This window comes from Seriola dumerili, unplaced genomic scaffold (genome assembly GCF_002260705.1).
Source record: "Seriola dumerili isolate Sdu_G_001 unplaced genomic scaffold, Sdu_1.0 BDQW01000003.1, whole genome shotgun sequence".
Classification (NCBI taxonomy): Eukaryota; Metazoa; Chordata; class Actinopteri; order Carangiformes; family Carangidae; genus Seriola; species Seriola dumerili.
This window is the reverse complement of record NW_019174258.1, coordinates 15,919,037-15,942,673: the sequence shown is the minus strand read 5'-3', so window position 1 is coordinate 15,942,673 and position 23,637 is coordinate 15,919,037. Positions and strand designations below refer to the sequence as shown.

The 23,637-nt window shown below is 41.8% G+C and overlaps 1 protein-coding gene across 1 annotated transcript in view; it reads right to left on the bottom strand.

Moving 5' to 3' along the window:
• adamts17 (ADAM metallopeptidase with thrombospondin type 1 motif 17) overlaps positions 1–23,174 on the bottom strand; it is a 136,388-nt gene extending 113,214 nt beyond the window's left edge. The window contains exons 1-3 of the mRNA XM_022742136.1: positions 23,036–23,174; positions 22,261–22,625; positions 2,703–2,874 (exon numbers count right to left, since the gene is read on the bottom strand). Coding sequence (XP_022597857.1) covers positions 2,703–2,874; positions 22,261–22,625; positions 23,036–23,093 — 595 coding nt within the window. The 5' untranslated portion in view covers positions 23,094–23,174. The remainder of the gene's footprint in view (positions 1–2,702; positions 2,875–22,260; positions 22,626–23,035) is intronic.
• Between the last annotated feature and the right edge of the window lie 463 nt (positions 23,175–23,637).

Sequence of the window (23,637 nt, the reverse complement as noted above, 5' to 3'; positions counted from 1 at the left end):
CAAGACACGATACATAATTGATATATTGCCCACCCCTATTCTGAACGCTTCCACTGAAACCACAACAGAGACCTGACGGCACACCCAGAACACAGAGGAGCTGCATCCTCTAGACACATTCACACTTTCAGCTGATCAGTACAACCACAGTCTGATCTGGAGGTTGAAGGTTAAAAGAAAACGACAGTTAATTTCCACTTGTCAGTTCTGAAGTTTTACGGTTTCAAGTTTGTTATTTTCCCTGTGTCACACCTTCACCTTCAGTCATATGAGCCTCGATTGGAGTATGAGTTACATCACATGGAAAAGTGACGTCAGTGGAAACACTCCTCAGACAAATGTAGTTTTTAAACTACAGGATTAGATTAATCTGGTTAATCTGGTAACTGTTACTACACAGTCTACCAGTGGATTTTTCAGACGTTTCACACATACAAAAGTCCAACACCATCAACGTCTTCAAGGGAAGAGTGGGCATGTTTGAGCCTTTTTCAGTGAAGACATTTTGCCATCTCACATTAGGATATATATATAAGTAGTGACAATGTACAGATTGACTTTACAGCTGAGTGAGGCCGAGGCACAACACAATGGCAATGCATTCTCCTGCATTCACACCTGCATTAACATGTGTTTTTTTCTGATGCAGATAGTATATCCAGACAGATCACCACTACATGTCAGCTAACATTAACGTTATTTTTGGCTCCTCTCAGAATGAATATTCCTGTAAAACTAAAGCATATCTACTGAGGAGCGAGTAAAAGCAAGCAAACCTACAGCAGACTTTTAATTCAGGCTTCTGGCTGCGTGATGTGGTTCTTTGGCTTCACTCATTGATTCTGCCTCCAGAACAGTGCTCGGCTCAGAGAAATGTTTGGATAACTATAACTCCAGTCTGCAACTAATTAAACTTTTCCATGACTTCCCAGGCTGGTCATTAGTGCTTTTGACTGGATCCTGTGTTCAGGTGTGCTCCACACTACAAAAAACTGCCGTCATTCAAAAACCAGGAGACTAGCTTTTGCTCTGCTTTGAAGAAAAAAAAGAAATCCTGACTGTGAATTCCTCTCGCTACAAAAATCGATAATCTTGGCACAGAGACACTGAGGGTTTGGAAAATATGCACATTATTAATGCAAAAGAGCAGAGAGTGGGGTTTGCTGTGTGTTTGATAGCGTTAACAGCAAGAGGGTCAGCAGGTTCCAACAAGAGATGCACATTAAATAAGGAAACATCTGCATTCCACACAGCCTCTCTTGCAACACACTGGAGCTGAATGAACATCAAAGCGTGGCAGATCGCAGTAAATGCTGCTCCGAAACCCATGATTTATTAGCATTGCTTCCCTGGGATGTTCAACTGGCCCATTTCAGCTCGGAGGGTGGAGAGGCAGACAGTAGTTCATTCACACAGCTCACTGCGAGCACATCACTGCAGAGGGATTTGGAAAATGTTCCAGGGTTTTTGAGGTGAGTGTAAGGAACATTCCCAAGATTCTGAAAAATCACACGAATCCCGTCCTCTGTAATCTGACCCATATGTATGAAGCCGTTTCTCCGCCAAAAAAGATTTAAGCATAAAAATCCTTCTCGTATCTGCAAAGCACTACTTGTAAAAGTATAAGAAGGAGTGTAACAAGCAAGAAAATCTGTCTGTAAAATCATGATTTAGGAAAGTTGAATTGAGTTGTCAGCATAGAAATGAAGAGAATTGCATCAGTTCACTGGTTCAATGAGGGCATTCTGCTGGTTGATCGGAGAAGCTCCTACAATCACTGCTTGAATTTATGCAGCATTACACAACAGCCAGGAGCTATAGCAGCACCATCAGTGGGTGTAATTGTCATTCAGTTTTTGTCCATCACTTCTGTCGGTTTTGACAAAGCTGTCCTCATCCATGTCATTGTTGAGATCTCTCTCACTACAAGGTAAAGAAACATGAGCAGCGACAGATTCAAACAGGTTGGAAACAAACCAAAACTTTATCCTGATGATGAAACTATTCATCTGGAGGTCAAACTGAAAGTGGGTGCATCTGAAATGTCAGTAATACTCATGTCATTGAACAGGAAACATGTACAGTAGGTACAGTAAACTGATGTTTACACTTTAGTAATTTTACTTTTTTTTTTTTTATCTACCAGACAAGTTTGTGGTGTACCAATACAGTGACTGCCTAGCACAAGTGCTAATGCTAAAACTAGCGCAGCCATCGGTGAACTCTACAGGAACCATCAGCAAACGTCGACGGCTCATCCCGACGGCTTTGTCACTTCAACAAGGCGCACCTATAGACGTGCATGTATCACTGTCTGTTTTAGAAACTGCAGCACCGATGACGTGACCACACTGTAACGGATAGCGAGGACACCTGAGAGGTTACCCGGGGGGGGCTTTCTCCCATCCCATTGCATCTGCTGTGCAACTGCCATTTCTGCAGACTCCATCCGTGCTGACACCAGACTCAAAACAGTTTGGATGTATGCATGTTTGGATGTTTTGTATTGCATTGTCTTTCTCATTGTTTTTTGCTTCTGTCTTGGCACCTTATGTTGACAGTTCACAAATCATTATTTATACCTTGATAAATAGCTGTTCATCACATCCATCATGATGTAGGAGGCCTCAGCAAACACTGATATCAGTGTGACAATGATCCCATACCCTGAGCCATCCAGTCCGGCTCTCTGTGTCACTCACCCTGTACAGTCCCACAGTAGCTGGGCTGGTCAGCGTCCGGAGCGGAGCCGGTCTTGGAGGAGCGTCGGCGTCGCGACAGCCGGTGTTTTAGTCCAGAGAAGGATTGTGACGGGTCGTTTTCACCCAGCGGCTGAATGAACAGGCTATCCTCCCCGATCTGAACGAGCCCGGTCTGTGTGCACACAACAGAGACATATACAAGATGAAACTGTGACGAGCCCCCTGAGGAGACCGGTTTGAATATAGGAGAACAGAATTGTAATGGCTAGGTATTGTTGTGTTTTCTTTGTCACAAAAAAAGCAAATGATTAAACACAATAGAAATTCTTCCTATAGCCAGTTCATGAAAGCTTTTCCATCCCAATTACATAGTTTTACCGTAAACAATGAATGCTAAATTTAACAGTGCACCGTTTGGCACTGAAGAACCTAATGAACCATTTTGCACTGTAGGAATTATTACGAGACATTTTTTTTGTTTTCTCCACCTCTTTGGAACTGTTGCACCACATTTATGTAGAAATCTTAATCAGCTCTGAGACTAGCACCATTTCTGTTGTGCAATGTGGTGCATATGCAAGGCACAGGCAGAAGCACAACATCCTCAAAACACACTTAAAATGAGTTTGCAAGTGGGACTCAGTAACAGTGTCTGGTTGGTATTTTCTGAGAAAAATCCTCTGGCACATGAGTGAAACACCTTTGAGGTTAACATCACAGCTGAGCAAAGTATGACATAGTTGAATGGCAGCTTACACTGTGCAGCACCGTGCTGCGCAAACTCACAGCACGAAAGAATTGAATGAAAAAAAAAACGAGCCATGAACTGAACATCAGCAATCACGCAACACCAGTCCTCATATCACTAAGACTATATTTCACATACAACACATTAATCTTATGCTTCAGTGTGTGTGTGCGTGTGTGTGTGTTTCTCTTTTTTTCTCTTTGACATAGAGACATACTCCATCCATACGCATGTCAGTGAAGGCAGGGAACACCTCAGGATTAATGACACTACTAACTGACACGCCTGTGAAAATCACTCCATAGCACATTAACAAGCCATTCTGTTTTCTGGGAAAACACAAAATGGTTCCTGTGGAAATATCTAGACACCTTATAGTGCAGATGATCACCATGACCTGAGGTCATGAAAATATCAACATAAGCAGTGACGGGTCGACACTCATTCACAAAAATCATTTATGAAAGTAATTTTGGGTGAAAAACAACATACAGAAGAGGCTGACTGTGGATGCTTCTGTCAGCTGAAACCACCTGGGTTTATAACAAATATACTATGGACACACAAGCAGTAACACATAGGAGGATACACTTTATGTGTTCCAAATTCCTGTACTATTAAAGGTACTGGTTAGATGTGGGTAAATAGGCCTTTTTCACAGCAGACATTTGACTTGTCATAGCAGGAAAATCACAGACGTTACTAACATCAATAATGGTTCTTGTAGGTCCTGACAGGGTGACTGTCTTTGTAGGAGAATATTAACTGTAAATCAAAATACAGATTTATTTTTTACCTGACAGACATACACAGGCGGTGGCAGTACTTTTAACCCTGAGTAGTGTCTACAGGTATTCCTCTCATACTGCTTATAGCCCCAACAAGCCCCACTAATCAGTTGATTACTTATTTATATAAAACAATGATTCAATCTGCAGCAGTTACAATGAGTGAGGCTCAACAATCACAGTCTGATAGCACTTCCTTGGAAAATCCCTGCAGTGTACAAGAAGTTGTGTCTTTTAGCACACAGGTCGGAGTGTAATAAATAAAAGAGGAACCTGGAGAGCAGTAGTACCCAGCTTAACAACATACAAAACTTTAAACTTTATAAATGAAGGTTCTGTAGAAACAGATGACTCTATAATTATGCACCCAACTGTACAGTTTGGGTGCCTCCTCCGTTTGACACAATTACAATGTTTACAAGTGATCACATCAATCATCCCATTGCTGTGGGTGTCCAACCCCCTTTTCCTGTTGTAAACAGGAGAAACTTTTAAAGTAGGCCAAAAGAACAGGAGGGTGGTGGTCACAGTGCATGCTATAGGTGATCCGGCACAATCAGGAGTGTGTTCTTCTTCATGCTCCACACCTGGGGCCAGATGCATAAAACTATGTGTACACACAATTTACAGATATACATTCACATTCTTTTCATCAGAATTATAAAGCCGTGTGTTCTGTTTTGCTGTGTAAACAGCAAAAATTGCACAGATAATAATAACAGATAATAATGACTGCGAGCTCCGTAAAGTTTGTTTTATTTTATGTTAAATTACGTGTCTCGGCTTATTTTGTATTTTCACTTCACTGTAACTTGGATCACTCAGGAAAACCGCGTATACGCATGTTTCTAAATACCAAATTATGTGCTGAAAATGGCGTACGCTTGGTTTTTGTGTGTACGCATCATTCACGCATCTGGCCCCTGAGGCCTGTACTATGAAGCAGGATCTGAGGTTATCAAGATAACTTCAGGTTTAACTCTGGGTTTTCAGTCTTACGACGGTGGATCACTTGTTATTGGGGTAAATTACCATGGTAACTTACGCTGAACCTCTAACCTGCTCCGATGCAGGTTAACTTCAGAGGATCAGATCAAAACCTGTCAACAGCCGAACTACTGACCAATCAAATCACTGGGAAAATTGAGTCATCATTCCTACAGGATCCTGACAGGGACAAAAGAGTTTACAATAAAGTGATCAATAATAACGATTGGTAGACATTTATATAAATCAGTGGAATCGTTTTACTGTTCCAGAGCGGCATGTGTCCACTCTCTGTTTTATAACAGAGCTTGCATGGAGAGTTTATCACAATGAATAAATATATAACTATTATAGCTTCATTTTAATTGAACAGATATTCTTTAATCCGACAGGATTCCTGACAGAGATGAAGCTTTTACTGTCTTCTTCATCACTGCAGCTCAGAATAACATGAGGAGACTCTGAGACCACAACTGGAAATAAAACCGAAACCTCTGATGTCTTTGATTAGAACAATGATCCACACACTGTTTTTACCATGATTATAAATTTGATTTATGATTTTTAAACATTTCAGTCAGACTGACTCATCAGACATCAAGTACTTCTCTCCTCTCTGCAGCAGATCTGCAGCAGGAACAGTCTGATATTAACTTTGATTAACTTTATCTGCATCACATGTTCATAACAGTTTGTTCATCATCAGACTGAAGAGCAGAAATACTGAGTAAGAAACATAATGATAATTCATGCACATTTTTATTCCAGTCATGTGATCATATTATTCACATTTCACCTTGTTGAATGTCACTTTTCAACGTGGTTAACTGAACTTACCGGCAGGTATCAGTGTTCCTTCTCATATCATATTAAGAGCTTTATTCATGGCACTGTTGATGTTGGTTTATAATCAGCAACTCCGCCTCTTTCACAAGAACGTGCTGTTAGTCGGACAGGTAAACCTCGAGTTAACTGAGCCAGTTGATAACCAGCTTCGTAGTACAGGTTATCAGGACGGCCAATATTAGGTTTAGTTAACCCAGATAACTAAAAGTTATCCTGGGTTTGTTGAACTTGCTTCATAGCACCTCCCCCATGTTCCCTGTGTAGCACCAAACAGGACACGGGACGTGGAGCACCTAGCAGCTAATGAGACAGTTTTCCCCTCGGGAGATGGTGACGATTAAAATGGAGTGAATATTGGACATGGATTTATCAAGTGGTCAGAAACATGACTCCAGAGCTGAGGGGCCCTGGCTGCTAAAGCCTGGTCACCTTTAGTCTTCAGTCAGGACTTAGGATAAGCCAGCAGAGCCCTGCCTGAGGACCTGAGGGTGCACTCTGCCTCACAGAGGAGCAGCAATTCAGTTATGTAGCTCTGAGCTGAGCCATGACGTGCTTTAAAAGGCAGTCAGTAAAAACTGTAAATTCTAAAACTGACTGGAAACCAGTGAAGAGAGGGAAAAACAGAGGTGATGTGATCTTGTTTTCAGTTGGAGGTGTGCAATCGTTTTTTGGCCGAAGATAATGAATCTGAGTGAGTTGATATAAAAGCATGTATGACCATCTGAAGATCAATTTGATCAAGAAAATAATATAAAAACACAATTTAACTCAAATTTTTTAAAATGAAAAGTCACTTAAATATTATTTCTTATCAATGGTATGCCGATCTGATATTAGCTGGAGAAGGTTTTTTGATATCCAGCACTTTATTTCTTATCAATGGTTATGAAAAGGATTCTGACAGTTTGTTGATGTTGGAGAAATACAGAGACTTCTTTTACTGCAGTTTGATAAGCAGACATTAGACTTTTCAGGCTTCCTTCCATTTTCTGTTCTGCTTATCTGCATTTTCTCTTTATTTCTCTGGTGTTGTCATTTCAAGTTCGTTGCAAGTTGGTTTCACTCATGATTTATGCAGATTCTGTAGAGAGTAATAGAAACATCCTGTCTCAAAAGGAAGCTCAAAAACTCCTCCATGCATTTGGGCAACTGTAATTCTTTATTATCAGGGATGGCCCATTTAAAATGATCCAAAATGACATGAACTAGGAAAAGAGATCATATCTCTCCTGTATTGGCATCTTTGCATTGGCTCCAGAACAGAATTCAAAATCCTTCTCCGTACATACAAAGCTCTTAATGACCAAGCTCCATCATATCATAAAAAGCTCGTAGCTCCCTATTATCCGAACAGAACACTCTGGATGGATGGATGGATGGATGGACGGATGGACGGATAGACAGACAGACAGACAGACAGACAGACAGACAGACTGAGATGAGCCCTCAACCATCCCTTACTAATGCTGCTATAGGCTTAGACTGCTGGGGGAACTTCTCTGTCTCTGTCTGTCTGTCTTTGTGTCTCTGTCTGTCTGGGTCTCTCCATATGACTATATCAAACTGCTGTCATTAACGTTGTATCTTCTCTCCTGTAGTTTGTGCTTCTCTCTCTCTCTCTCTCTCTCTCTCTCTGTGTCCTCATTCTGCAGGTATCTCTGACTCTGGAGCAGCAGGATCTGGATCTTCCTCTCTCCTCTGCAACCTCCTTGCAGAATCTAAACAAGGACTACATTTAAGAGTGGGTAGGTTTCACTGTACTCTTGTTTTACAGGGGCCGTGTGCTCCATTTGTTTGTGTGTGTGTGTGTGTGTGTGTGTGTGTGTGTGTGTGTGTGTGTGTGTGTGTGTGTGTGTGTGTGTGTGTGTGTGTGTGTGTGTGTGTGACTGGAACATATGTTTGTTGGTGTTCTGGACTGTGTCACTGGGATATGACATGTATAACAAGTCTTGGTTCTTGGTGGTAGCGATAACTCTCAAGCTGTAGTTTGCTTTTACACTTCTTTGCCTTGTAATCTGCTCCACAGTGAGATTAAAAACTGGTACCAGCTGGTCTCTGTGGGTGACTGGTGAGTTATTATAGTAAATGATCAGGTAATGTGTATCCAAGTTGTGATTGTGTTCCACAATGGGATGCAAACCAGACAAAGGAGCTTGAAGGGTCAAAGGTAACAGGGTCAGTCTTCTGACTGCAGGTCCTTGCAGGAGATGAGGGTTTCCTTATCTTCAGGTTTAATGTTTGCAGGTCACTCTGACTGGGACGTTTGGGGATCTCAGTGATGTGTCGTTGACCAGCATTCCTGGAGGGTTTTGAGGGAAGCGCTGGTTCTGTTGGACTGTCTCTGAAACTTGAGGAGACCTTCCCTACATTCGCCTCACAGAGATCTTCAAGTCTCCTTCAAGAGTATAACCAGAGTTTAAAACAGTGTCCAGAGTTTGTGCTTTTAAGCGATTCCTCCACTGACTGAGCAATTTATCATAATTTCATTTGATTTATCATAAAAGCAAATGATTCAAAAGGAGATGTCATTTAATGTAACACCGTCAGCTGGGCTTTACCAAGTCTTGTTAATAAATAATGTATCTGATGAAATCATGGCAGAAAAAATGGCCAAGAGATGTGACATTTAACAACCCAAACACTTCAGTGGGTTACAAAAGGCAGTGGCGTAACCTTAAGTTTTATTAGTATCTAACAACAAAAAGGGCCTCACATGAATATGGGGGTTTAGCTAAACTAAGTCATTAGTGCGGCCAGCTGAACTGCATAACTGATATCGCCATGTTGTTTAGATGTGAGGAAGATAATCAGAGTATTTCACTCCATTGTTGACAGAAATAGTTGTGTAATAATTGAAAGTTTAAGTTCAAACCTTAGCTCGTTTCTTGCCCAAAGTGATTGTGAATGTCAGATAGTAGATTTTGATTGTTGGACGCAGCCGCCCCACCTAATCTGATATCAGAGAGGTGTGTATCCCACAAGCACTTTTGATGGCGTATACCAGCGACAAGGAGATCTCTTTTTCCTGAAATCAAGACACTCTCCAAAGAACATGATGAAGTAAGTCTATCTATCAGCTCTGATGCCAAAGTTAAGTCAAGTGCAAACAGTTAAAATACCGTTCTGCACTCTTTCCAGCAGCAGTTTGTGCGGTCTCTGCAAATAACAAAGACAAACAACTCAATGCAGCAGTCGCAGTGCAGCCACCAGGAACAGGCCTGCTCTGACAAGAGCAGAGTGGTATGCCATAAAATAGGGCAGCAACGTTTCTGCAGACACTCAGCTCCCAGCTGAGCCTCAGGGCTGACAAATTCTGTTAGCCAGCATAACGTGGACTGGAGGATGAATTAAAGCATTTCTAATGCTCCACAAACATGGGGACATGATACTATTCATAGGCATTAGCTGCAGACAGAGGTATATCACAGCCATGCAAAGACAGCTGTGGTTGGATGGATCTGATTTAAAATCCCTCCATCCTCAGCTGGCGGAGTTTGATTTCATTTCGTCAGTGTTACAGTGAATCAAGTAAGAAATCACTTCTGTGTGTAACATTAGCATTGTGAGGGACTCTAAATATTAGAACTAATGGTCTTTCCCATACTTTCTGTTTATTATTAGGTTCAGCCACAATTTGTGTATATAATGAGACAATATTGTTCTCTGCTGTAATATACCCACTGCTTTAATGTCCTAGTTTCTCCACACAGATAAATAAACTTCTATCTCATCTTACGTGTAAGTCTGGGATTACTCCAAGCTTCAGCTGCTGCTGCTGTTGCTGCTGCTGCTGGGGTTAGGGTTATCTGATGCCACAGAAGAAGTTTTACAAACATGGTTTTAAGATACTATTTATAGAAGTGTGTGGTGGAGAAAGATGGACAGCAACCATGCACACCTACACCATGACTTTAAGGATATGAAACTGCATCGGTATTACTGTCCTCATGGTGGGGTCACACGGTTTCAGTGTTCACTTAATGCTGATAAAAGCAGAAAAGGATTTCAAACTTTACTTGGACTTGACTGTAATGAGACCTGACTGTTGAGAAATGAGAGTTGCCACAAAAGACTTAAAAACTAGAATCACCTCCTCGTGGGTTTCTGCCTCCTCCACTCAGACTAGTTTCAGGTTACATCCCTGTTTATTCAGTCATATAAAATATGAACCATTTGTGTGAAATTTTTTTAATAATTGCTGTATCAAGTCTTGCGTAATGGCTAAAAAGTGTTTTGTGAGTTCAGACTGACCTTGACCTTTGACCTTTGAGCACTAAAATGTAACTAGTTCATCCTTGACTCCAGGTGAACATTTGTACCAAATTTGAAGAAATTCCTTCAAGGTGTTACAGAGATATTATGTTCACAAGACCAAAACCATGTTTTGTGAGGTCATTATGACTTTGACCTTTGTCCACCAAAGTAGTTCATCCTTGAGTCCTGGTGAATGTTTGTGCCAAATTTTAAGAAGTTTTGTCAAGGCGTTACTGAGATATTGTGTTCACAAGAATGGGACAGACAGACGGACAACCCAAAGACAATATGGCTGTCGCTGGTGCAGAGGCATAAAAACAGCTCTGAAAGATACAACTCTTAATTGACAATTTTGGTGGATGTTTTCTTGTATCACATTTTCCCCTTCTTGTGCTAAGTAAGGATAATAACACACTGGGCCAATCTCTACACTGGATTTTCACATCTAATTTGATCAGACAGAAAAACTGTGTCTCCTTCCTTTAAAGACAACATACCAGTCTTTGAACAAACAATCGCAAGACTTTGGAGTTTCTCAATGACTTTGTATATATTGACATCAGCAGGACATCTTTTATGAGGATTTGGCACAAAAACTACTTGGCCTACGACATACAACAACCATCATTTATGTAACCACTAGAGGTCAGTTTAGCATAAACACAGGTCTGAACAAATGATTGATACTCTTGTTTTTCTTACTCTTGGAGGACAGTCTCTAAATATTGGACCATTCCTTGTAAGGTTGGACAATATGCTGAAGTACAGACCAGTGACAAATAAAAGGAGAAACCAATATAAAGTTTCTTAGTAAGGTGTTGGGTCAGAACAGTTTTAATGCTCCTTGGCATTGATTTTCTGTCTCTGGAGTCCACTGTAGGATGAACACCATCTTCCATCCATCCATTTTCTTCCACTTATCCTCTAGCAGGGTCGCGGGGGGCCTGGAGCCTACCCCAGCATCTTTTCGGGTGAGAGCCGGGGTACACCCTGGACAGGTCGCCAGTCCATCGCAGGGCAAACACATATAGACAGACAACCATTCACACTCACAGCCACACCTACGGTCAATTTAGAGTATCCAATTAGCCTAGTCCCCATTTGCATGTCTTTGGACTGTGAGAGGAAGCCGGAGTACCCTGAGAGAACATGGGGGAGAACATGCGAACTCCACACAGAAAGATCCCGCGACCGAGCCGGGACTCGAACCCGGAACCTTCTTGCTGTGAGGCGACAGCGCTAACCACTGCACCACCGTGCAGCCCCTGAACACCATCTTCCTAAAGATACTCGCTCATGTGAGTGTTTTGATGGTGTTGGTGGACAGAATAGGAAGAATCAGTTTACAAATGATGAACGTGAGCGGCGTTCACTCTCGCTGGAGTGAACGCTGCTCACATTTTACGACAGTTTTAGCTCACGTTTTACAACCCCAACCAAGAAAATGCTGGGACAATGTGAAAAATGTGAATAAAAGACACACAGTAATTTATAAATTTCCCTTAACTTTTATTTCATGGCAGCGAGTATGAACACAAGATAAATACTGTTTTTTTTTGTCAACATCATTTGATTTGTAAATAAACATCCATTTTTGCCATTCAGGCTTGTAACACATTTAAAAAAATACTGGGACGGGGGCAGTTTATGGGTAGTAATGATGTATTCTTACTAAATAATGATGTGATTTGAAACAGGTGATGTCAACAGGTGATTGCAGTCATGATTTGATACAAAAGCAGCTTCCAGGAAAGGCCTGGTCCTTTTGGAGCGAAGATGGCAAGAGGATCGCCAGTTTCCTAAAAGTGAGGGCAAAAATCGTTGAACTGCTTAAGAAAAACGTTCCTCAAAGAAAGATAGGAAGAGATTTGGGTATTTCTTCCTCTACCATACATAACATAGTCAAAAGATTCAGGGAGTCCAGAGGAATTACCGTGCGCAAAGGCCGAGGACGCAAGCCTAAACTGAATGGCCGTGATATCCGAGCCCTCAGACGGCACTGCTTTAAAAACCGTCATTTGTCAATAAGTGACATAACTGTATGGGCTTGGGAATACTTCAGGAAATCACTCTCAAGCACCACAGTACGTAGTTACATCAGGAAATGCCAGCTAGACCTGTACTATGCGAAAAGGAAACCCTACATAAAAAGTGTTCAGAGGCGCCGTCGAGTTCTCTGGGCTCGGAGACATCAGGGATGGTCCATCGCACAGTGGAAACGCATACTGTGGTCAGACGAATCGGTTTTTCACGTCTTTTTTGGAAAAAATGGACGGCGTGTGCTGTGGATCAAAGAAGAAAAGGACCATCCGGACTGTTACCAGCTACAAGTCCAAAAGCCCGGGTCTGTCAGGGTATGGGGTTGTATCAGTGCGTTCGGCAAGGGTAACTTGCACTTCTGCGATGGCACCATCGATGCTGAGAAGTACATAGAGATTTTGGAGGGGCAAATGCTGCCTTCAAGGCGAAACCTCTTCCAGGGACGCACATGCATTTTTCAGCAAGACAATGCCAAACCGCATACTGCAGCCATAACAAAGGCATGGCTGCGTAAGAAAAGGGTGCGGGTGCTTGACTGGCCTGCCTGCAGCCCTGATTTGTCTCCTATAGAGAATGTTTGGCGCATTTTGAAATGCCAAATGCGTCAACGAAGACCCCGAACTGTTGCGCACCTAAAACATTGTTTGCAGGAAGAATGGGACAAACTAACGCCTGAAACACTTAGTAAATTGATTACTTCAGTCCCTAAACGTGTTTTGAGTGTTGTTAAAGGACGTGGGAACAGTACAAAGTGGTAAATGCTGTACTGTCCCAGTATTTTTTGAAACGTGTTGCAAGCCTGAATGGCAAAAATGGATGTTTATTTACAAATCAAATGATGTTGACAAAAAAAAAACATTACTTATCTTGTGTTCATACTCCCTGCCATGAAATAAAAGTTAAGGGAAATTTATAAATTACTGTGTGTTCTTTTTATTCACATTTTTCACATCGTCCCAGCATTTTCTTGGTTGGGGTTGTATGTCAGTTTTACGGCACGCCACATGACATCTCCATAGACACGCAGTACAGGCGGTACAAACGTTACTACTGCTGAAGCCAGTTTGTTTGAGCATTTGAAGCAGTTTTATGAACAAACAAGTGAAGACTCAGACGAATTATATTTATATATGGATTTTAAATGTAACTCATGTCTGTGATTCTTCAGTGGTATACAATAATTCATTTAGTTGGAAGTGGCAATGATTTGGGGCTGGTGATGGATGGGTGGAAGGAGGTTCTATTGGATGGATGGGTGGAAGGAGGTTCTATTGAAAAAGAATATCAGAACAAATGAACGTGAACTAGTTAATTTTCACCAGTATGAACTGAACTTTGAGCTAGTTCTTTTAAAGTGTGAACTGGAACAAGACTGGAGGTGGAGAGCGCTGTCTAACTTGTCGCTACAAAATCTCCCATAGGTGTTCAACTGGGTTGAGATCTGGTGACTGTGAAGGTCACAGCTTATGATTCACATCATTTTCTCAGGTGCATCCTGTTTGCTTTAATGATCCTTGAGATGTGTCTAGAAGTTTACTGGAGTCCACCTCCAAACTGAATTTACTGGACATAGTTTAGAAAGACATACAGCTGTGTATATGAGTTCCCACAAGTCACACTGCAGATCGGGACAAAATCAAAGCCATGAAGTGCAAGGAACTCTCTGTAAACCTTTGATAAAATTGTGGTTTGACGTAGATCAAAGTAAGGTTATAAACCATTTCTAAACCTCTGAGTGTTCCCAGAACAACATGGCCTCAATAACTGGGATTCTTTCTTGAGTTGGCTGTCTATGTAACCAGGCAAGAAAGTCCTTGGTCAGGGAGTTGACCTGTCAGAAGGACGACCATCTCAGCAGCACTCCATCAATCAGGCTTTTATGTATATAAGAAGGGGGAGGCCTGTGGAATCTGAGATCCTTCAACTTGTGCAGCAGGATGTTGGAAATCTCCTACCAGTCTGTTGTGGCCAGTGAGCTGTACTTCACTAGAGCCAGTGACAAAAACTGACTGGATAAACTGATTAAGAAGACTGTAATTATAATTGTTCTGTAACTGGCTACAGACCATACACCTTCGAAGTGGTGGTGGAGAGGAGGATACTGAACAAATGCTATCCAATATGAATAATCCTGAACACCCTCTCCACCACCTACTGGACATTCATAAGAGGAAATCTTTCCTGTCCAAGACAACTACTTTGCACAACTCTTTAGAACTCAGTACCTCTGTCGGACAGAGAACAGTCACAACTCTCACCTTATAGTTTCTAGTTGAACCAAACTCCACTCTGATTGCACAACTTTATCGCTTGTATATTGAGACTATCTATCTATCTATCTATCTATCTAGATGGAAGCAACTTTGAGTAAAAGGCATTTGACAGCCAAAACAGTAATATGATTCTCTGAACTGATGAGAACTCTTTGGGCAGAACTCCAAATACTGACAGGCAAACACCAGGCACTGCTCATCACCTTGGTAATACCATCCCTACAGTGAAGATGATGATGGCAGCATCATGCTGTGGGGTGGCCTCTCAGTTTCAGGAACTGGGAGACTGGTCAAAATGAATGCAGCCAAATAAGGAGAGGTCCTTAAAGAAAACCTGCTCCAGAGCGCACACTACTTGAGAATGGGGACACAACACGACAGTGACCTGAATTATGAAGCCAAGACAACGGAGGAGTGGCTTCAGGACAAGTCTCTTACTGTCCTTGAGAAACCCAAAGCCCAGACTTAAACCCCATAGATCATTTGTGGAGAAACCTGAAGATGGCATTTCTCATCCAATCTGACGGAGCTTCACAGGATCTGCCAGTGCAAATGGGATAAACTACCCAAATGCAGGTGTGCAAAACTTGTAGAGACTTGCCCAAGAAGACTCAAAGCTGCTGCCAAAGAGGGTTCAACAAAGTGCTGAATTAAGGGTCTGAATACTTTTGTAAATGACAGATTTCCGTTTTAGATTTTTAATAAATTAGTAAAAATTGTAACAACTTGTTTTCACTTTGTCATTCTGGATTACTGCATCTAGATTGATGGGCAAAAATGGGCTCTGAATACTTTCTGAAGCCACTGTATGCTAATATGCACAGATCAGTGATGAAATAATATTGGACAATAACGACAAGCAGTGCTGTTTTATCAGTTGTATTTATCCGTACCTCACACACCGTGGGCTCTATCTGCAGAGTAGACGGTGTTTGAACTCCTTGAGAAAAAATAATGATTTTGTTGAAACTGCAATGTTTCCTTATTGTTTTGATATACGTACTTCAGATTAACTCCTGTAACAAATACAGCAATGAGAAATGGTTGGAACTTCATAGATGCTAAATATTGTCCCGGTCATACAGACGAGGCCAGAAGTGTTCGTGCTCTAAAACCTCATTGGAACGATGCTCGGTTCTTCTGAAAAAGTGTTGACATTAAAGTTATTATGTCATGCATACCTGCATTCCTCTTATTTCAGATAGTAAAACAAGGAAACTGTGAAAAGACCTGAAATCCTGTTTATTCTGGAAAGATCTTCTGAAATGACCTGAATAAAATTATTTGTACCCCTCAGAAGTGCTAATAAATAACTGGATTGTAGTGATATTTCCAGCAGAATATTATCTTCAATTAGTGTCAGAGGTGTCTTCGATCTTATAATCAATCATTCAGCCTATCTAAATGGAGAAAGGTCCTCATTGTACTGTTTGGTATCATTGTGTAAGAGAGGAGAGTTGTCTGAGGAGATAAGGAAGTACATATTTGCCAGGCATGGTCAAGGTAAAGGCTCCAAGACCATCTCCAAACAGCTTGATGTTCCTCTGACCACAGTTGCTAATATTAAGAGGTTAAAGGTCGATGGGACTGTAGTCAACCTCCCTGGATAACCTACCCCAGATTGAACAGGATAGTTTGGATGTTGGAAAAATAACCAAGGAATACTTCACAACAGGTGCAAGCTCATCTCCAAGATGAAGCTACAAAGAATTTAAGTGGCCTCCATAGAAGACGACCGAGGGAGAGCCCTCTTTGAAAGAGAAACAAAAAAAATAACTAGACTTTACTAAAATGCATGTTGATGAGCCACAATGCTTCTGTGAGAATGTCCTTTGGACATAATTAGAGCTTTTTGGTAACTCACATCAGCTGCATGTTCACAGATGAAATAAAACACCATCCCCACAGTGAAACATGGAGGAGGCTCATTTATGTTATGGGGCTGCTTTGCTGCATCTGGCACAGAGAGACTTGAATCTGTGCAGGACACGATGGAATCAGATCACCAAGGTGATCTAGAGAAACATGCTGCCCAGTGTCAGAGCTCTGTCTCAGCTGCAGGTCATGGCTCCTCCAACAGGTTAATGACCCAAAACAATACATCTAAAAGCAGCCAAGAATGGATGAGAAGAAAACACTGGGCTCTGAAGTGGCCTGTTATGAGTCCTGATTTTAATCCAACTGAACATCAACGAAAACATCTGAAACTCGAAGGCAATCATCAGACCTGAGAGAACTGGATCAGTTTACTGAAGAAGACTGGACCAAACTACCAGCTGAGGACTGCAGTCTCATTAAAAGCTCCACAAAGTGATTGATTACAGTGATTTGCCTTCAAGTTCCCATATTTTATATGTGGCAGTTATATTTGAAGGGTTAGGGTTAGTGTTTTAGTGTTAGTGTGTTCATCCATAAGAAGATATATTTGTGGTTTTAAGAACCAAAAACCATCTCAATGTTTTTTTACAACCCCCCTTCTCAGCCTTCTCTCTGGAGCTCTGGTAACAATAGGTCAGTGAGCCAATCAGAAGACAGGAGGCTCTGGGCCTCTCTTCTGATTGACAAACTGTTTTCTGAGTGATCCAATAAAAATATAGAAGAATTCAGGTACACACTGAGCAGGCTTGGGGCATGGCTGAGAGCAGTGACTGCTTTGTTGTGACATCACAAAGTTACAGAAGTCCTGACGGCTGGTTTTAAGGCTCAGTTTCTGAATACAGGCTGTGTTTCTCTGTGGACAGAGGCTTTGATACTTTCACAGTATTAATATAGAACCTAGACCTGCTTTATAATCAAAGAAAACATGACATCCACGTTTATACTATATGGACCTTTAAAAGAATGTGCTACGAAATATTAGGTTATTTTTTTCCATGCTATTTTCATTTGTCACACTGACAATCAAAAGCAACATGTCTGTTCTACTAAATATGATGATGCCAATTACTTTGTTAGTTTCAACTGATTTTGGAGAAAATTGTGTTTTTTTTCTTTTTTTAAGTGGAAGGGTACCAATAATTTTGGCTACATCTGTATATTACTTTGTTCTGCTGCATTAATAGATGCCCTGCTGGAGGCACTAATAAGGTCCAATGTGTCCACTGCCACTACTCTGCTCCACTGATACAAATATGAGAACACTTCATCCACATAAGGACAAGGTATCAGCAGGCTTTGCTTGGCTTGAGCCTCAGCCAAACACATGCTGCTGATTTAACAACTCCAATAAAACTGACTACCAGTGCCACTGTGCAATCATGACAAATGAACAGTGTGTGTGTGTGCCAGGGTGCTAAGCCTGTGCTAGGCACTTTTTATTCACATTCGGACATTCATTCAAACTTGGGGAAAAAAATTAAATATTCAAACTGTAATGATCTGTTTGAATTCAAGATTTACAGACTCTAAGTGAATGAGACCACTCGAAGTAGTTTGCCTTCAGATTGACCTATTGCATGCCCTATTAACCAGTAAACTAAGCTGATAAACACAAATGGAGGAAAATGCTAAACTGGCAGGTTGGATAATAATCATGACACAGAAGCATTCAACAAGCAGTGTTTTGACGTATTTTGGGTTCTTCAAAATGATTAGCAAAAGTGCTGCCTTACTCTACAACAAGGGTCGGCAAGCAAGTTTACCCTCGGGGAAATTTTTTGTAATCTATTAGAATGTGGGCCGGAACATAATCAAAGGCTAATTTAGGAAATGGATTAATAAAAATGCGACTGGAATTTGCTTTGTACCTGATCTGTGTGGCGCTGTGGCAAACAGACACATCATACGTTTGACTGTTTGACTGAACTGGTGTTATTTTTATTCAATTACACATCGTATGTCCATTATTTCTGAGGTCTGTCTAGCAAGTAACAGAACCTTAGGAACTACCTATAAGAACTTTTCGGAATTAAAGCTCACAAAAGTTTTGAAATAAAGCATTGCATGCTATTTTTTTTTTTTTTTTTTTTTTTTGCAAAATGGCTTGAGAGGAAGGGATTCTGTAGGTAACTGATGCTGCCATGAGGGTGATCTATTCTAGTACCAGGCTCTGTGCACTGACTACAGAGCAGCCTGATGAGCAGCCTGATGAGCAGCCTGATGAGCAGCCTGATGAGCAGCCTGATGTGACTGTTGTGTCTGTCATTCACTCTCAATATGGATAAAAGTATAATGAGCATCTTCAGGTGGGGGGGAGATTCTCTATTCGGACATTATAGTTAAATGTGGACTGTCAGTCCAATATTGTAAGATTTAAAAAAAGAAAATCAGATTATAAAAATAATCTGGTGAGCCAGATATTATTGCTGGCAGGTCAGTTTTGGCACACAAGCCGCCAGTTGCCAACCACTGCTCTACAACAACAACAAATCTGAGGACTTGCCTGTTAGTTTGCCACCTAAGAGAAGCAATGCAGCACCAGAAACAAGAGGAGCAACACCAACTGTACAATCTCATCTGAGTGCCAACAGACTTATCCTCAGGACTCTTGCCAGAGGCTTTTAATAAAGGCCTTCACCAGTAAGATATCAAGGTTTATAAGCGGGGGGGGGGGGGGGGGGTGGGGGGGGGGGGGGGGTACGGAATATGGATTGTGTGTTGAATTAGTTTGAATGAAGTACGTGCCACTTCAAATTCCTTCCAACTTGATTTTTTTGAAAAACTGACAGCCTGGAGTGTGTTGAGCCTGTCTGGCTGACTGACGTGCAGGGGTAAGGACAGCGGCTGTGACTGGATAGAGTTACATATAACCTGGACCATATGGAGATAAGTTTCACACAGGCAAGCATAATACATTTGTGGTGAGGTGTGTTTGTGTATGGGAGAGACCGTCTTTTCCCACTTAAGGAGTCACTGAGGCTGACCTAGTTAGCTCCAATGGATGAACATCACATTTAAAAATGTTTTCTTTTCAACATAATAACATCCAGCAGCTATCTGCAGAAGAGGAATGAAAATCAACAAAATGGCAATAAAAGGTCAAAAGTCGGCAGTGGCTGGCAGCCAATAACAACTTTACTCTGAGTTTAAAGGCATCTGGGCTACTCACTGTGCACTTCCCTGACACACCTATGTGTGTGAGTGTGTGTGTGTGTGTGTGTGTGTAGTCTGGACAAACATAGACAGCCTGATCACACTCCTAGTCAGACCTGAGATCAAACACACAGTAAGCATGTGCACGTGGCAGAGTGGCTACCAGCTTTTTCTGACTGCTCCAACAAGCACTGAGCTCGGAAACTGTGGCAAACCAACATCTGACACACATACACACAAACACACACACACATACACACACACACACACACACACAAACACACACTGCAGTGTGTGGCTGATAACATTTCTAGGGGCCGGCACAGAGCCTTGTTGTTTCAGACTGAATCCCAAGACAGACTTCAACTGTCTACAGTGTACACAAACACATAATGTTGACAAATTCTAAGTTAAATTTCTAATTGGGTTTATTTAATCAAATTGAATTAGTCAAATTAAATTATCCATGTGTCCCAGTTCAGACCATCCATGGCTGGAGTCAGTAATATATTGGTCACTGGAAAAATGATGGCATTCATTATTAAATATTTTCATATTGTAATGCTTGTTTATTACAACTGTGGTCATAGTTGGCTTTTGACCATCATCCCGTCAGTTATAACACTGTTGTCAACAGGCTGTGTGAAAAGCCAGACTTTAAAATGTGATGCGTGTCTACAACCAACAGTTTGACTGATAATTTTATCACTTACCTTTGTGTTCTTTTTTAAATAACTTTCTTTAACCTGTTGGTTTGTTTCCAACCTGCCTGATCATCTGACTTCTTTTCAGTGTCAGATTTATGAGTGTAGCCCAACACAATACTGGATTGTTGATGCTGACACTGATATTTGATATTGAACACAAAACAAATACCTTTTATGAAAACCTCTGAAGTTTGATTTATAGTGACCCAGAAATGTAATGAGCAGGACATTTTACACTGTAAAAATAAACTTGTCAGTGCTCTCTGGTGGACACACTATGTAATGGAGACACTTTTTCTAATTTATCTCAAACATATATTTGATATTTTGCCTCCTGGCGTTTCTTGTTTTGTTACAGCCAACATATACACTCACACAACAATATCAGCTGTGGTGTGTCATTCAGGCTCTACTGGTGGATATAGTGGTATTATTATTGATAAGAACTGTAAACGATGCTACAAAAATAAGACGCAAATTTTAATAAACTGGAATTATCCTGTATGAAATGCCAACATGTTGTCCCACAATGCAATGCACAAGAGAAATGGTGATGTTACCCACAGATTGGAAAAAAAAGTCAACAAACTGTTGACAGTGGTGTGATGACTCATGGGATCTCTCAAAAGAAAACAGAATCCTATAAAACAAGCTGCGGCTTTGTCATTGAGCTTTCACATTTTTCAAACTGGCCTCAGTTCTCCGGAGCTGCAGGCTGGGTGACGTTGTGTCTTGCGTCATTTCCCCAATAGGTGCAAACAGCACATTACTACACAATAGTGCACTGTAAACATACTGTAAGTACATAAGATGTGGTTCATGTACCTAGAGTTAGCATATAGCTTAAAAATGGGACACAGCTTATTTTACTGAGTACACACTGAAAGCCCCTCAGTCCTCCACCCTGACAGGTACTGGTCTGGACTGTAAGAGGTTGCAGGTTCAACTGCCTCAGCTGCCAGTGTTTTTTTTCCATATAAACCCACCATGTGACTCACACTGTCTGTACACTGCAGGACAATAATCTTGTCATTCATTGTAGGTTAGCTGAATGCTTAAACTGTCACTGAGGATATATAGAGGAAATAAAGGAGCAGAGTCTACTTTAAGAGCTGGCTTCAAGCCTGTTTCTGCAGAGGAGTCCAGGACTGAGCCTGGACCCCTACCTCCACACTCACTTTACATAAGAGCATTATCAAATGCCTCAGCTAATGTGGAACCTCTCGCAATTGGAGAAATTCATATTTTCTTAAACTATTTTATGATCTTCAAAGATCTGAACAAAACCCTTTAACACACATTGAGCATAATAGTTTATTCTTAATGGTGGAAATAGCAAAGAAAATCTTAACTCAGTCCATTTACAAGCTTTTTCCAGAGCTTACAACCACGTGTCACAGTCTTTCCACCGATTAGACTGTGAAATGCTGAGAACTTGAGTTTAAAATGTTCTGTCAAACTCCTAACACACCGTTTTCCCCTTCTGTTTCCTCTCAAAGCAACTTTAACATTGTTAAAATGAAATGCTGCTACAATCCATCAAATAGAAATACTCTATATGTCCTGTGCATCACTGTTAGCATTTAAAATGAAGTGGTGTGGGTTTGAACAGTGTTTTGCAGCACAGTGTGATTGTGAACTGACTGACCCACTGGCAGGTCAGTGGGATTTAAAAGATTAACTGCACTGACTGATGAGACAGGGGCTAAAAATCATGCTCACAGGTACTTGAGCTGGTGGCTGCATGGAGAGTGTCTGCAGACCAGGCTGCTGTAATCCAACCTGCCTTTTCAGTGCATGAAATGGAATATGGTCTTGAGCTCAGCTGCTTGAATACAATGACATGAAACCTATCAACAGTCCAAGAAATGAAGATGGATTTACCAGACCGCCACAGGTGCTCATTGATGCCAGAGAGTCCGTGTGGTTGATGATGGAGCCAGAGTAAAAGCAGAGCTGGTCCATGGACAAGCGTCTGACCGCCGCGCTCTGGTCCCTGCGCCTCTCCTCCACCTCGAAGTCCCCGGAGAGAAACGTACTATCCCACGTCAGATTTAAATACAGGTCCCGGCCAAAAGCAGGCAGTGTCAGGATTATGTTATCCAGGTCAGAGTGTCCTCCCCCTGGGACGTCCAGGGAGCGCTGACCGCGGCGCCGGAGAGTGCGGAAAGTGTGGTCCGTGGACAGGTGCGCCTCCTGCCCGGACAGCAGCCTGGGAACCACTTCATCTGTCTCCAGCTCAGACTGGGCTGTGGGGAGGGACAGTTTCCATCAAACAGCGGCCACGATGGGCAAAAATAGCCTCCTGTCCTGCCTCGGTGAACCGGCTGAACTGAACTGTCTGCCGCTAATGCTCCGTGACTCTTGCAGCCACGTTCAACTTCACAGCTCAACTAGTGGTTTGCAAAAATCTGCAGCCCGTGACTATTAGAAACAGTGTGCAAGTCATTACTGCACTGATTACTCTTTATAGTCGCTGTCGGGGGGAATCTAACAAGCATACAGGAGGAAACACCGTCTACTTCCTAGAGCTGATCTTCATTAACAAATACAGCTGTTGAACTGAGGAAACTGGTCGCTATAGTTGACCTGGCCTATATCTAAGAGAAACAGACACAACATAGAGCCCATGCCTAAAGCGTTTTAAGTCAGTACTTACCAGTCAACCCGATGCAAAGAAGAGAGACGAGCAGATGGGTGACATGGCTGTTATGCATGATACAGCAAAGCAGGCTAGAATAAATGAAGAGGTATGTGGCTTTTTGTGTGGGGACAGGAGCGTTTAGCACAGAGCGAGCTGCGCAATTTTTCCTAAAGTTGGAGAAGTTGCAGTAATTAAAGCTGGAGTGACTTTGTAGCGCAGGACACGCCTATGCAGCCCGGACCCGCCTCTGCCGGTGTCAGGTTGGCTGCATTAAACCCTGACCGAGATATCCCTGTCTCCTCATTGGTCGGTGAGGCGGTCCTTCACTGTCGGGGGTTGAAACCCTACACGTGGTTTCGAGTGGAGGAAAAAAAGTGCAGAGAACTGGCTTTTAAGTAGTGTGTGTGTGTGTGTGTGTGTGTGTGTGTGTGTGTGTGTGTGTGTGTGCCCCTGTCATAGGCCATCGTTGGAGACAGATTTCAGATAAGAAACCAGTTAATTTTGGCTCCAACTTGTGCAGCTGGGGACAAAAGCTGTGCTAATTTTTGGGAAAAGGCTCATTTATGGGTCAGTGGTTAAGGTTAAGGTTTAAGTAAAGCTTAGGGTTAGGCCAATAG